Source organism: Cervus canadensis, chromosome 7 (assembly GCF_019320065.1).
Source record: "Cervus canadensis isolate Bull #8, Minnesota chromosome 7, ASM1932006v1, whole genome shotgun sequence".
Taxonomy (NCBI): domain Eukaryota; kingdom Metazoa; phylum Chordata; class Mammalia; order Artiodactyla; family Cervidae; genus Cervus; species Cervus canadensis.
The window spans coordinates 22,166,276-22,181,271 of record NC_057392.1 but is presented as its reverse complement, the minus strand read 5'-3'; the positions used below and the strand labels follow the sequence as shown (position 1 = coordinate 22,181,271).

General features: G+C 54.1%; 1 protein-coding gene across 1 annotated transcript in view; it reads left to right on the top strand.

Annotated features, from left to right (window-relative positions):
- ITGB2 (integrin subunit beta 2) overlaps positions 1 to 3,798 on the top strand; it is a 30,806-nt gene extending 27,008 nt beyond the window's left edge. The window contains exons 11-16 of the mRNA XM_043474585.1: positions 189 to 376; positions 458 to 702; positions 879 to 1,098; positions 1,283 to 1,482; positions 2,973 to 3,139; positions 3,306 to 3,798. Of these exons, the coding sequence (XP_043330520.1) occupies positions 189 to 376; positions 458 to 702; positions 879 to 1,098; positions 1,283 to 1,482; positions 2,973 to 3,139; positions 3,306 to 3,368 (1,083 nt within the window). The 3' untranslated portion in view covers positions 3,369 to 3,798. The remainder of the gene's footprint in view (positions 1 to 188; positions 377 to 457; positions 703 to 878; positions 1,099 to 1,282; positions 1,483 to 2,972; positions 3,140 to 3,305) is intronic.
- The last annotated feature ends 11,198 nt before the right edge of the window (positions 3,799 to 14,996 follow it).

Here is a 14,996-nt window from a genome sequence, read left to right as displayed (position 1 = left end):
CTCTCCCACCTCCATCCAGTCCCTCCCTCCCTGGCCCAGCAGAGGCAGCACCCTACCAGGCTGGTATCGGAGGATCGTGACCTTCACCCTTCTAGGCTGTGCCCTTGTCCATGTTGCCCAGAGGAGATCAGAGCAGGGTCATGACCCCGGGGTCCAGTGCTCACCTGAGCTCTACTTTCCCATGACAGATCACCTTCCAGGTGAAGGTCACAGCCACCGAGTGCATCCAGGAACAGTCCTTCACCATCCGGGCGCTGGGCTTTACGGACACGGTGACCGTGCGGGTCCTCCCCCAGTGCGAGTGCCAATGCCGGGACGCGAGCAGGGACCGCAGCGTCTGCGGTGGCAGAGGTTCGATGGAGTGCGGCGTCTGCAGGTGAGGCCGCCGCCCCGCCCCCGGAGCAGGCGCCTGGAAGCAGGGCGCGCTCACGAGGGCTCTGACTCCGCATTCCCGCAGGTGCGACGCCGGCTACATCGGGAAGAACTGCGAGTGCCAGACGCAGGGCCGGAGCAGCCAGGAGCTGGAGGGCAGCTGCCGCAAGGACAACAGCTCCATCATCTGCTCGGGGCTGGGGGACTGCATCTGCGGGCAGTGCGTGTGCCACACGAGCGACGTGCCCAACAAGAAGATCTACGGCCAGTTCTGCGAGTGTGACAACGTCAACTGCGAACGCTACGACGGCCAAGTCTGCGGGGGCGACAGTGAGTGCTGGGGGCCGCGGGGCAGAGAGAGCCTCGGCCGCACGGGGCCGTGGGCCTTGGCCAGGGCGGGGCTCGGGAGAGGCTGAGTCCTAGGCGGCCTTGTCTTCCAGGGCGGGGACGGGGGAGTTCGGGCGGGGCTGGGGCGGGACTGAGTCCGAGGCCGCGCTGTCTTCCAGAGAGGGGGCTCTGCTTCTGCGGCACCTGCAGGTGCCAGGACCAGTACGAGGGCTCGGCGTGCCAGTGCCTCAAGTCCACGCAGGGCTGCCTCAACCTGAACGGCGTCGAGTGCAGCGGCCGCGGCCGGTGCCGCTGCAACGTGTGCCAGTGCGACCCCGGCTACCAGCCGCCCCTGTGCTTAGAGTGCCCCGGCTGCCCCGCACCCTGCGCCGGCTTTGCGTGAGTGTCCGCCGCCCCGCCGGGCTAGCACCTGCTTGCGGGGTGGGGAGAACCACTGCCCGGCCCCGGGAGCGGGGCGGGGGCGCAGGCGGCCCGCCCTCCCCAGAAGGCCCCGCACAGACCCGCGGCTCCGGGCGGCCACTCCTCCCAACCCCGCCCGCGCTCACGCCCCGGCTCCCCGCAGCCCCTGCACCGAGTGCCTGAAGTTCAAGGGCCCCTTCGCCAAGAACTGCAGCGCAGCGTGCGGGGAGACGAAGCTGCTGTCCAACCCGCTGCCCGGCCGCAAGTGCAAGGAGCGCGACTCGGAGGGCTGCTGGATGACCTACACCCTGGTGCAGCGCGACGGGCGGGACAGATACGACGTGCACGTGAACGACACGCGCGGTGAGCCCGGGGATGGGGGGACATCGGAACGGTCCCCGCCGCGCCCCCACTCCCCACCCCCGGGCCCCGCATCTCTCAGCCCACCCCCGCCGCATCCCCACCGTACCCCGCCTCCACCTCATCTCTCAGCCTGCCCGGGTTGTGCGGGCGGTGGGCTGTCCCACAGTAGAGCTGCCCCAAGCTGAGCGCGTCTGCAGAGCGGGTCCTGAGAGCCGGGCGGAGGGGACCGTGGGGACCTCCAGCCCCAAGTCCAGCCCCTGCCCTGGAGGGGCCCGCAGAGCTGCTGCTCTCTTCCCCAGATGCCCACTACCCGCCAGTCACCCGGCTCTTCCCACGACCCAGAGGCCAGCGCAGTCGTCATAGGTCTCCCCATGACACAGGCTGGGGACACATGAGCAGGTTCTGAGGGACAAAGACTCCAGCAGGGCCTGTCTCTGAGGTCAGAGGTCTGAAGGTATCTCTAAGGAGGACAGTTGCAGACAGTTGGAGAAGGTCGGAAGTGCTGGGCTGGCACTTAGTGGAGCCCTGAGAGTCCAGGGGAGCCTTAGGTCTCTTCCCAGACATGAAAGGAGGCTGCCAGCAGCTTTCAGAGGAGCACACGGCTTTCACGAGCCAGACACACACCTGGGAAGGGCCACTGCCCGGTCCAGGCACTGAGCAGGGCTGGGTTGGGGTCCTGGGGGCGGCGTGGACAGAGCCTGCTCTGGAATGCAACTCTGGGTAGGATCAGAAGGGACAGGTGACAAGTAGGGGCAGAGGGCAGGTCAGTTTCAAGGAGGTACGTTGAGTGATGATGACATTGCGAGAGGAGGGACTTAGAGCCACAGACGCCTGAGGGGATGGGTGTAAGGGCTGGAGCAGCAGCTCCCAGAGCCATCTAGACACCAGATCTGAGTGCCCCGCCCTTCCCACTCAGAGGCTGAGGGTCCAGGCACAGGCTTCCAGGCCAGCCTCCCCAGGGTGATGAACGAGGGAGCCCCTCAGCCAGGCAGACAGGGAGGGGCTCGCATCGAGTGCTATGCCTTTGTCGGCAGCCAGGGTGGGCCTGCTGCAGTCTAGAGACCCCTACCTGAGCTCAGCAGGAGGCTGGGTGCAGCCCCCTTGGGCACTGGGACCCCGCCTCCCATTCCCAAGGCTGCTGCTATGAGTCTCCCGGGGAATGCCTGCATGAGGAGAGTCCCCCCTAAACTCTGATACAGTGTGATCCGGGTGGGAGGCCAGAGTCTGGCCCTGGTTACTGGCAACCCGGGCCCCCCTTTCCTTCTCTGTAAACAAGGGCCCTCTTGACTTCCTTGGGAACCACGGGGCCTGGCCTTGTGCTCAGCTCTGGGCTCTGCTGGGCTGGGGGCTGGGGCTGGGGCTGGTTTGCTTACTACCTGCCACAGAGATCTGGCAGTGGGACCTCAACATCGTGCAGGGACTGGGCCGAAACCTGGGGCTTGGGAGCTGGGGCAGTCTTGACACCCCATTTGTGCACCTCCTTGCCTTAGAGTGTGTGAAGGGCCCCAACATCGCTGCCATTGTGGGGGGCACCGTGGGGGGAGTTGTGCTGGTTGGCATCCTCCTGCTGGTCATCTGGAAGGCCCTGACACACCTGAGCGACCTCAGGGAGTACCATCGCTTCGAGAAGGAGAAGCTCAAGTCCCAGTGGAACAATGTGAGTGCCCTCGGGGCCCCCGCGAAGGCCCACCTCCTACCCTCCAAGCCAAGGCGTCCCCATCTCCCACCCCTGAACCTCGTCCACCCCCAGTGGACACTGTTGTGGCCCAGAGCCCAGCGTCTTCCTCTCTGTGCTGACAAACCACGTTTGCTTTTCTCACCAGGATAACCCTCTTTTCAAGAGTGCCACCACGACAGTCATGAACCCTAAGTTTGCCGAGAGTTAGGGGTGCCTGGTGAAGACAAGGCCTTCTGCACCACCCAGATGGGACCACGCCCTCTCCACGTCCCCTCCAGCAGGCCGACCGTGACCCTGCTGCCTTGTGGACGTGGCTGATGATGCTTGACAACTCCACTGTTAACCAAAAATGCACTGCTTTTCCTGCCCCAGAATGATGGGCGTGACCAGATGATCCTATGGGCTCATGGTAAGGGCCAGCCTCCCCCTTGATGTCAATAACTTTTGATAGCAAGTCAGAGAAGGAATTGCCTACATTTTGTACGGTTACACACCAGTCCTTTGTAAAAATTAGCACAGCAGTCTGATGAAGAATTATTTATATGTGAACTTCTCAGGGTATGAAGTTATATCCCCCTGGTTATGCTGCCCCCCAATCAATAAAAAAAATCAATAAAATCTTTCTGTGCAGAAGCTTCCATGGGAGCCAGGCTCTGCTCCTCCCCCACTGCACTTTGAGGGTCCACACGGCCTCTGGGCCAGGGCATGGGGTTCTCTTTTTCTCCTTCCTCACCTGTTGCCTGTGCAAGCCTCTCTCTGTCCCTGCCTGGGTCCCCCTCATAAGCAGCTTTGAGAAGGAGAAGCCCCCCCGAAGGGGGTCCCATTGTGGTGCCTGAGTGGGGCCGAGGCAAGATGGGAAAGTGGGTGGCTGTACCCCACTCCGCTGTCTACACCTGCTCTCGGCTAATGATGGGACAGAGTTTGAGTGTGTTTCTTGTGGGCTGTTTTCTAGAGTGACCTAGAGGTCATGTTGACCGGATGTGTGATGACAGCATTGGGAAGGTCCCACCGTGATCACCAAGACCTGTGTGTATCTGCCAGTCTCTGTAGGCTTGGTGTGGGTCAGGGTCCAGGTGTGGCCAGTGAGAGTCCGTGAGGGTGGGGCAGTCCTTGGATCCCCAAGGAAAGGGCCGTATTCCCGTAAGCTAATATTTTCTGGGACTTCCCTGGTCACGGAGTTGGGAGTCTGCCTGCCAGTGCAGGGGACACAGGTTCCTTTCCTGCTTTAGGAAGATCCCACATGCCGAAGAGCAGCTGAGTCCATGCGCTGTAACTACTGAAGCCCAGGCTCACTAGAACCTGTGCTCTGCCACAAGAGAAGCAGGTACACTGCAGATAGAGAGGAGCCCCTGCTCAGGGCAACTAGAGAAAGCCCTTGGGCAGCAGCAAAGACCCAGCACAGCCAAAAATGAAAAAACAAAAGCCAAAAAAATACATCCTCTGAAACCCTGCTGGTGCTGGCTCTCTTCATGTTACACAGACCTAAGAGAAGCAGACAGATGTTGAGTATGGAGTGCGTGTTTGTGAATATATATTCAAATGCATAGACATAGTTTCAGATGATATTTGCCCTTATCTTTCCCTAAAATATATAATTCTTTATTAAAACCCCAGCATAATGCTTTGTTAAAAAGAACATCAGTTCATTCAAACAGCACTTATGGAGTTCTGCCTTTGCCAGTCACTGCAGAGAAGATTGGAGAAGGCAATGGCACCCCACTCCAGTACTCTTGCCTGGAAAATTCCATGGATGGAGGAGCCTGGTGGGCTGTGGTCCATGGGGTCGCGAAGAGTCGGACACGACTGAGTGACTTCACTTTCACTTTTCACTTTCATGCACTGGAGAAGGCAATGGCAACCCACTCCAGTGTTCCTGCCTGGAGAATCTCAGGGACAGGGGAGCCTGGTGGGCTGCCGTCTGTGGGTCACACAGAGTCGGACACGACTGAAGCAACGCAGCAGCAGCAGAGAAGATTGAGCAAGGAGAGACGCTCACTGCCCTCACGGAGGTACACGCAGGATAGCCTCCCTGCTGGTGTGAAATGATAAAGGATGCACGCTGAGATGGAAGGGCACATGGTCCAGACCTGAGTTCAGTCACTCAGTCGTGTCCGACTCTTCGCAATCGCATGGCGTGCAGCACGCCAGTCCTTCCTGTCCTTCACCATCTCTCAGAGCTTGCTTAAACTCACTGTCCGTTGAGTCGGTGATGCCATCCAACTGTCTCGTCCTCTGTCGTCCGCTTCTCCTGCCTTCAATCTTTCCCAGCGTCAGGGTCTTTTCCAATGAGCAAGGTTTAAAGAAATAAAACTGCCCACGTCGTCCACCAGGTGGCAGAAGAGTGAGGTTTCCTGTGTAGACGCCTCAGTAGCCGCGGGTTCGATCCCTGGGTCCGGAAGATCCCCTGCAGGAGGAAACGGCACCCCACTTCAGTATTCTTGCCTGGAGAATCCCTTGGACAGAGGGAACTGGCTGGCTACAGTCCATGAGGTTGCACAGAGTTGCACGCGATTGAGCACCCACGCACACCTCGACCACGAGTCGAGTAGGTTACTTCTGCCGCTAGTAACCTGCACTGCCGCCTGCTCTCCTGCAGGGGGCGCTCCCCCTCCCACCTGGGGCCTCTGCCGCCTCGCCGTCCGGCCGCCAATCACAGAGCGTGGCGAGGCCGGGCGCGCTCCCGCCTCGAAGCCTTAGCTCCACCGCCCGGGCGTCTCTCCTTCCTGCCCTGTTCATAAGTACGCGGGCTTGACACAGAGCATCCGAAGGTCAACCTTCTACCACCTTCGTGGTGCCGCATCCTTCCGCGCCCAGGAGAACCGGGCTGTGGTTTTCCAAAATGTTAAAACCCGATTGAACAACATGGACTCTCTTCCAGACAACGCTGGGCCGCGGGTCATGCCGGCTCCTCACCTGGTTTATGTGGGTAACTGTGTGTGTGTCCGGTCTTGACCTTACCCTCCTTGCCACCCTGGCAGGCGAGCCCCTCCTCACACCTGGTCTGCACACTCAGGGGCCCCACTCTAGCCCCCAGGCCCTGCAGACGCCCCCACCCGCACCCCCCAAAGTCAGACAGGCAAGTCCGAGGACGTCTGGCACCTCCCCCAAGCGCCTCCTTCCTCTGGGGCCCCCTGGGTGCGGCCCCTGGGTGGGGTCCCCCTGCCCTTGCTGCGCACCTGCATCTACACAGACAGGCAGCGGTGATCTTATTCCTCCCTCTTTCTCACAACCGGTGCAGTCCTCTCCGGACGCCCTGACCCCTTGGTTCCTAAACCCCCAGCTAAACCTCCTCCTTCCAACAGCACGAGCCTGTGGGCCAGAAGAGAAAACAGCTGGAGCCTCACCCTCCAAATCCCATAGTGTTCTCCTTCACTCTGCTTTAAACACAGATTTAGAGACTCAGTTAGGATCACAATCCTACCTCGCTTATATAGGCAACTCCATGGATGTTTGTTTCTAGACTGTGGGTGCATTTCAACCAGCTAATTTTGTGGGTTTGTTCTATCCTTTAACAATGACACCTCCATTGTGCACCATCCTGTCTCCTTAGCCTGGTCCATCCCAGCACTGATACTACCTGGGAAGGAGCTAGATGCTGCTAGGGACACAGGTCAGTGGGGGCCCTCCCTCAACCTCTGCCCCCTGCCCCCACCAGGGGGTTGTGCTATGAAAAGCTCTGAACCACGGCAGAGCAAGCACACAGCCCAAGTGGAGAATTCAGGACCGGGTTCCCATACAGGCAGGTCGTGACCCTCGGGCAGGTGGCACACACTGGGTGGGGGGGGGGGGAGAAAAGGGCGGGGAGGGAGGGTATCAGAATGATGTGGGAGCCTGGCTCATAGCCAGGCCCAGTGACCAACTATCTAGGGTGGCCTGGAATGTCCCGGGGTTGTTTTTTTTTTTTTTTGGCCGAGCCACATGGCATGCGGGATCTTAGTTCCCCAACCAGGGATGAACCTGAGTGCCCTGGAGTGGAAGCGCGGGGTCCCAACCACTGAACCGCCAGGGAAGTCCCAAGGGATGTCCTGATTTAACCCTCAAATCTCCTTATCCTGGGAAATCCTGCGGTCTGGGCAAGTTTGGACAGTGGGCCACTTCTGCTATCTGTGTTTTCCCACACAACCAAGCAATTAACTCAGTTCCCTGAGGACTCTGACCAGCGTCCCCCAAATTTCACTCATTTCTGATTCCATCTGCCTGGAGATCTCTGGGCTCAGTCACACCAGACCGCCCCCATCCTTGCCCATCCCAGGTCACCTGTGCTTCTGATGGACCAGCTATTGCTCAGAGATCTGGTTAACTTGCCAGAGGGGCTCACAGAACTGGAAAACAATTTACTCACTAGATGACCAGTTTATTTTTGTAATGAATGAACAGCCAGAAGGGCCGCAGGGTTTCCGCGCTCTCTGAGCCCACTCTCCTCTCCCTGGAAGCCCCCTGAACCCTATCCTTTTTGGGTTTCTATGGAGGTTCTGTTGCAGGAAAGGGGACCTGTTTATGTAACCCTCAGAAATGAATTGTCCGAGGAGACATACGTGCTGACAAAGCAAGAGACTTTATTGAGAAGGGACACCCGGCCGGAGAGCAGCAGGTTAACGGAAGCCAGGAGGACTGCTCTGCCATGTGGCTTGAAGTCTCAGGTTTTATGGTGATGGGAGTAGTTTCCGGGTTGTCTCTGACCAGTCATTCTGACTCAGGGTCCTTCTTGGTGGCCCACACATGGCTCAGCCAAGATGGTACCAGTGAGGAAAATTCTGGGAGATTATGGTAGGGCATGTGGGCTAGTGACTCCTCTCTCCTTTTGATCTTCCTAAATTCTTCTGATTGGTGGTAGCTTGTTAGTTCTGCATTCCTTACCATGACCTCCCATTGTAAGATAACTCACACAGATGGTTACTCTCAGGTCTGGCCAGGGCAGGCAGTTTTGATTGGTGGTTCCCATAATAGTTCCATTACACAGGCCTAGGCATGGTTGATCACATCACTCTGGCCCCTCTCCCCTCCCTGGAGGTCGGACTGCCAAGGGGACTGGAAATTCTCCTGGCAACTGGCCCCCATCCAGAGCTACTTTCCGAAGGTCACAGCATGAACAAACTCTGATGTGGTTGAAAGGGTATTTTTGTGAGTAACCAAGACACACCTTTATCACTCATCACTCAGGAAATTCCAAGAGTTTTAGGAGCTCTGTGCCTTGAAGACATATATTTCTTATTATGTCACAGTATCACAGAATCCTCGGGGTCCCAAGCAGACCTGCGAAGGGACACGTGTAGAGGGCATCGGGCTTTCGGTCCCTTTTGTTCGGTTGCAAAGTCTTGTTCGAGTCTTTGCGAACCTGAGAAGCACGCCAGGCTTCCCTGTCCTTCACTATCTCCCTGAGTTTACTCAAACTCAGGTCCATTGAGTCACCTACTTTTATTTTAAACTCTAACTGCTGAGGGCCTCTTACTGTTGAGACCTGGGACCTGGGCAGGTGAGGAACTAGAATAGTGGATGCCTTTGAGGCAGGAGATAGATGCCGCCCCCACCAGGGTAAAGCCATTGGACATTCTTTCCCTATAGACTGAAACTTCAGATGAGATTAGCAGGACAATTAAAAGAGGAAGCTGGGCCCTGCCCAGACCACAGATCTTCTCGCGAAGTCAGGAGACCTCCCTGACCACACGTGCTCAGAAAGGCTCCTTAGAGGTCAAAGGGGAGCGATATCATGGGATGTTCTACCCATATGCCTTTGTGATAGAATCCGTCTAGGCTGAGAGATGTGTGCATACATGGGAGGGCCCTGAGATATACCCGGAAAGAACTGAACTAGGGAAACCAAAATGACTGGTCAGAGGAAACCCAGAAGAAATGCCTCATAAAAGTAATCCAATCTGCCATGATGGAGCAAGTCTGCATCTCAAGAGCTCTCCCTCTGAGTCAGCCTGTGTATCTCTCTACCTGAACTGTATCTTGTGTGTCTGTCTACACGTACCATACTCCTGTGTGTCCGCCCACCCTACCGTACTCCGCTGTGTCTACCCACCCGTACCACACTCTTGTGTGTATACACACCCATATCACACTCCTGTGTGTCCACCCACACGTACAGAACTCTTGTGTGTCTACCCCCCATACTGCACTCTTTTTCCTCTTAGTAAATACTTACTTCACCTCTTCCCATCTCTATGGGCATTCTTCTCAGCAAAGCTAAAGGGCCAGGGCCTTGGTCAATGACCACTGGTCTAGTGGTGAGGATCTGGTGCTGTCACCGCCATGACCTAGCCCGTCTCTGGCTGGGAACCCAAGCCCCTGCCCCAAGCCTCTGCAGACTAAAGCTCCCTGAGATCACCCCATCACTGCTTTCCAAGGAAGCATGCAGCTCTGGGGCTCAGCTATCTTGTGCCTGGGGAGCTTTCAACACCTGGCCCACCAAGTTCTAACCTCTCTGCTGGTGGGTGCATATGCGTGTGTGTGTGTGTGTGTGTGTGTGTGTGTGTGGTCTCTGAGCGCTGGCACTGCTGCTTTTAAATGGACCTGGTGGGGTGAGGTTGGCTGAGGCCCACTGGCCCAGGGCCACACTTCTCCATGGCTGGGGGCTTGGATGGCAGGCTCAGCTTCCCTGAGAGTCTAGCAGGTGCAGATGCTGGGCCGGGTCCCCGACCTGCTGAACCCGAGGCTCGGGGGCAGTCTTGGGCCTGGAAATCCAAGTTTTAGTAAGTCCTCCCTGTGATTCGGATACATTCTTTAATCTGAGTGCAGTTGGGTGAAGCAAGTCAATGGAGGTCTAACTGTGGATCTAAGGTGACTCTGTGGGGGGCTACAGGTGATGCCTCCCCTCCAGGAGGAGGCTCAGAGGGATCATCTCTCCTGCTGCCCTGCTCTCTGCATCAGGCTTCCCAGGAAACCAGAGGCCTGGCTGCAGGGAGAGACCAGACACCTCCTCTGCCTGCCTGAGGAGGAAGCCTCCCCGGCCTCTCAGGCGGGGCCCGGCTGGCTGGTCCCCTGAGGAGCCTGAAGGAATATGAACAGTAGACTCAGCTGCACTCAGTCCATTTCCTGTTTTTGTGACTGATTCCGGCTACTTTCCAAATAAGCCTTTTGAAGTGTTTCCACCTTGTCCTGGTAGGATGGAGACCCCAGGAAGGAGAGTGGACCCCCAGGGTGAACCCGGAGGTTCAGGCCCAACCTGCTTCCCACAGCGTGACCTGGGAAAAAAGTTGTTTTCTGCCTTGTCAAAGTGCAGGTGGAGGACTTCCCTGGCCATCCAGTGGTTAAGACTCCACACTTCCAATGCAGGCGCTCGGGTTCCATCCCTGGTCAGAGAAGTTCTGCATGCATGCCACACAGCATGGCCCTCTAATTTTTTTTTTAATAAAAAAATAAAGAGGTACTGGTGGAGGGGTCCCTAGCTCCCCCTTCCTGTCCCTGAGAGGAAGTGCTTTGAGGATCACGACTGCCCACGTGGGAGGAGGTGGGTGGCAGAGTACCCCAGCCTCAGTCCAGGACAAATCCCGGGGCCCTGAGAGGCCCAGCCTGCCAGGGCCTGGGGAGCCTTCCTGCTTGCAGCCCTCCTTGGAGCCATCCTCATACCTGGGGGTGCACGCATGGCCCGTACCATCCCTCAACCCAACCATGGAAAATGGGCTCCAGACACTCAGCACAGTCTTCTGCCTCTTCCATCCCTTCCAATGACCCCTGCCTGTCTAAGAGCCCCACAGACCTTCCCAGATCCCTCCCAGTGCTCAAGGGTTCCCTTGTCCTCAGCTGAACTGAAAATAATCCCAGGGGTTAAAATGTGACCTGTCTGGGTAGAAGCTTCAATCTTTCCACACAGCCTTTCTGGAAGTCATTCTTTAACTTTCTGTAGAATATACTAACAATGATGAGAAAATCAAATGGCATGCTCAACCACCTAATAAAAACAACATGTTAGGGCAACCGTTGATGGAAATTGCCTGTCCTGACCAGGCCTGATAGTAACCACTTGCGTGAGTTATATTACAACAGGAGATCCTGATAAGGAACTCGGAACCAACAAGCTACCTACAACTGGAAGGATTCGGGAAAGGTCGAAAGGAGAGAGGAGACACCAGCCCACATGTCCTACCAGTCTCCCAGAATTCTCCTCACTGGTACCATGTTGGCTGAGTGACGTGTGCACCACCAGAAAGCACCCTGAGTCAAAATGATTGGCCAGAGACAACCTGGAAACTAACCCCATCACCATTAAACCCGAGAATTTGAGCCACATGGCAGAGCGGTCCTCCTGGGTTCTCTTACCCTGCTGCTCTCGGCCTGAGCTTCCCCTTCTCAATGCAGTCTCTGGCTTTGTCAGTAGCTATTGTTTACTTGGATAATTCATTTCCAAGTGTTGCCCACTCTCAGGCCCTGAAGGGTCCCCTTTCCTTCAACAAACTCAGGTGAAAATGCCTAAATTGTGTGACTCCCACATGCACACTCCTGGGGTGGGGGCCTCGGACCTCCAGAGCCACCAGGGCTTAGACCGCAGCCCACTGGGACTGGTCTGGTCTGCCTGTGGACAGCCTGCTCCATCTTGCTGGGGTGCTGCAATTATTTCTCCCAAGTTGACTCCACTGTGATTGTGTCAATATAATTCCTTGACCATTGTTCTTGCAAAAACAAATTCCACATTGCAAACAATAATCAGTTTCTCCACAAAGTCGCTGTACTTCACACTTTCACTGTATTTCACATTTCTCATCAGCTTGAAGCTCTGACAATGGAATGCGTCAAGTTTAATAATGCTATCACCACCTCCGCCTTTTCAAACAGGGACTTGGGCTCTAGTTACTATTTTTTAAACTTCCTCTTTATCTAATTATCCCAAAACCTCAGTTGGATTTTGAATGCCTTTGCTGAGGGCAGCGTTTGAGATGCGGCAGTGAACACTGCGTCTTGGTTAATGTGACAAATGCCCAGTGTCCTTCAAGTGCCAGCACACGGTTGTCGTGTGGTTGTTAGGATGAAAAAATGTTGCCTTCTGGACTTCCCTGGTAGTCCAGTGGTTAAGAATCCACCTGCCAATGTAGAGGACACCAGTTCGATCCTTGGTCCAGGAAGACCCCACTTGCCAAGGAGCAACTAAGTCCGTGTGCCACAACTACTGAACCCAGGAGTCTAGAGCCCGTGTTCCACAACAGGAGAAGTTACCACAAAAAGCCTGAGCACCACAACTAGAGAGAGGCCCCAGCTCGACGCAACTAGAGAAAACCCACGTGCGGCAACTGTCGACTTTAAAAAATGCACAAGGTGAGAGCTGCGTGTTAAGTTTCACTAAGGGGCAAATGATGATCAAAGCCCAGCAGACGGCACCTCAGATGGTTATGAGAGACTGCTCCCAAGAGGTGGGGGGGAAGGTCAATATATGTGATTTTGGTGAAAAGGCAGTACATGCAATCAAGCACTTATCTTACAAATGGTTCTCTGCTAGTCGTGAGGAGCTAATGTCACCATGAAGGGATTTAGTGCTTTTCTAGATATGAAGAGGTGCAAAGATTGGGCTCATGAAATCAGTTCCTGAAAATATCTGTCTAAAGATGCATTCCACCAGTTTCCTGAGCACAGAGTGTCTCACTCCACCCTGAACTCCCTTCAGAGGGTGTCAGCAGCTGCAGCAGCACAGGGGTCAGTAAACCACAGAGGGGGATGCCAGGTGCCCTTGGCAAGCACTGGCAATTTGTTGCTGACACAATGAACACCCAGTGCAGCCAAAAATATAACATAAATTTTTAAAAAGATGTTGCTATCTGGGGTCGTACTTCTAAGCCGAGGATGGTATTTACTCCACTACGAATGCAAATGTGGCTTTTTAAAATTTTTTTATTGGAAGTTAGCTCAGTTCAGTTGCTCAGTCATATCGATCTCTTTGCAATCCCATGGATTGCAGCTCACCAGGCTTCCTTGTCCACCACCAACTCCCAGAGCATGTTCAAACTCATGTCCATTGAGTTGGTGATGCCATTCAACCGTCTCATCCTCTGTTGTCCTCTTTTCCTCTTGCCTTCAATTTTTCCCAGCATCAGGGTCTTTTCCAGTGAGTCAGTTCTTCGCATCAGGTGGCCGAAATATTGGAGCTTCAGCTTCAGCATCAGTCCTTCCAATGAATATTCAGGATTGATTTCCTTTAGGATTGACTGGTTGGATCTCCTTGCAGTCCAAGGGACTCTCAAGAGTCTTCTCCAACACCACAGTTCAAAAGCACCAATTCTTCGGTGCTCAGCCTTCTTGATGGTTCAGCTCTCACATCCATACATGACTACTGGAAAAACCATAGTTTTAACTGGACAGACCTTTGTCAGTAATGTCCTGCTTTTTAATATGCTGTCTTGGTTTGTCATAGTTTTTCTTCCAAGGAGCAAGCGTCTTTTCATTTCATGGCCACAGTCACCATCTGCAGTGATTTTTGGAGCCCAAGAAAATAAAGTCTGTCACTGTTTCCACTGTTTCCCCATCTATTTGTCATGAAGTGATAGGACCAGATACCATGGTCTTAGTTTTCTGAATGTTGAGTTTTAAGGCAGCATTTTCACTCTTCTCTTTCATCAAGAGACTCTTTAATTCCTCTTTGCTTTCTGCCATAAGGGTCTTATCATCTGCAAATCTGAGGTTATTGATATCTCTCTGGAGAATCTTGATTCTGGCTTGTGCTTCATCTAGCCTGGCATTTCACATGATGTACTCTGCATATAGGTTAAATAAGCAGGGTGACAATATACAGCCTTGATGTACTCCTTTCCCAATTTGGAATCAGTCCCTTGTTCCAGGTTCTGACTGTTGCTTTTTAAGCAACAGTCAGAGCAACACAGATTGAGCAATACAGATTTCTCAGGAGGCAGGTAAGGTGGGGGCCTGGTATTCCCATCTCTTTAAGAATTTCCCACAGTTTGTTGTGATCCACACAGTCAAAAGCTTTGGCATAGTCAATAAAGCAGAAGTAGATGTTTTTCTGGAACTCTTATTTTTCCTATGATCCAACAGGTGTTGGCAATTTGATCTCTGGTTCCTCTGCCTTTTCTGAATCCAGCTTGAACATCTGGAAGTTCAGAGTTCACATACTGTTGAAGCCTGGCTTGGAGAATTTTGAGCATTACTTTACTAGCATGTGAGATGAGTGCAATTGTGCAGTAGTTTGAGCATTCTTTGTCATTGCCTTTCTTTGGGATTGAAATGAAAACTGACCTTACCCAGTCCTGTGGCCACTGCTGAGTTTTCCAAATTTGCTGGCTTATTGAGTGCAGCACTTTCATAGCATCATCTTTTAGGATTTGAAATAGCTCACCTGGAATTCCATCAGCTCCACTAGCTTTGTTTGTAGTGATGCTTCCTGAGGCCCACTTGACTTTGCATTCCAGGATGTCTGCGTCTAGATCAGTGATCACACCATCATGATTATCTGGGTCATGAAGATCTTTTTCGTACAGTTCTGTGTATTCTTGCCACCTCTTCTTAATATCTTCTGCTTCTGTTCTATGAAGACCTATAAGACCTTCTAGAACTAACAGAAAAAAACAAAAAAAAAAAGATGTCCTTTTCTCATCACAGGGGACTGGAAAGCAAAAGTATGGAGTCAAGAGTAACTTGACTTGGAGTAACAGGCAAGTTTGGGCTTGGAGTACAAAATGAAGTAGGGCAAAGGCTAACAGAGTTCTGCCAAGAGAATACACTGGTCATAGCAAACACCCTCTTCTACATATGGACATCACCAGATAGTCAATACTGAAATCAGATTGATTATATTCTTTGTAGCCAAAGATGGAGAAACGCTATACAGTCAGCAGTAAGAAGACCTGGAGCTGACTGTTATTGCAAAATTCAGACTTAAATTGAAGAAAGT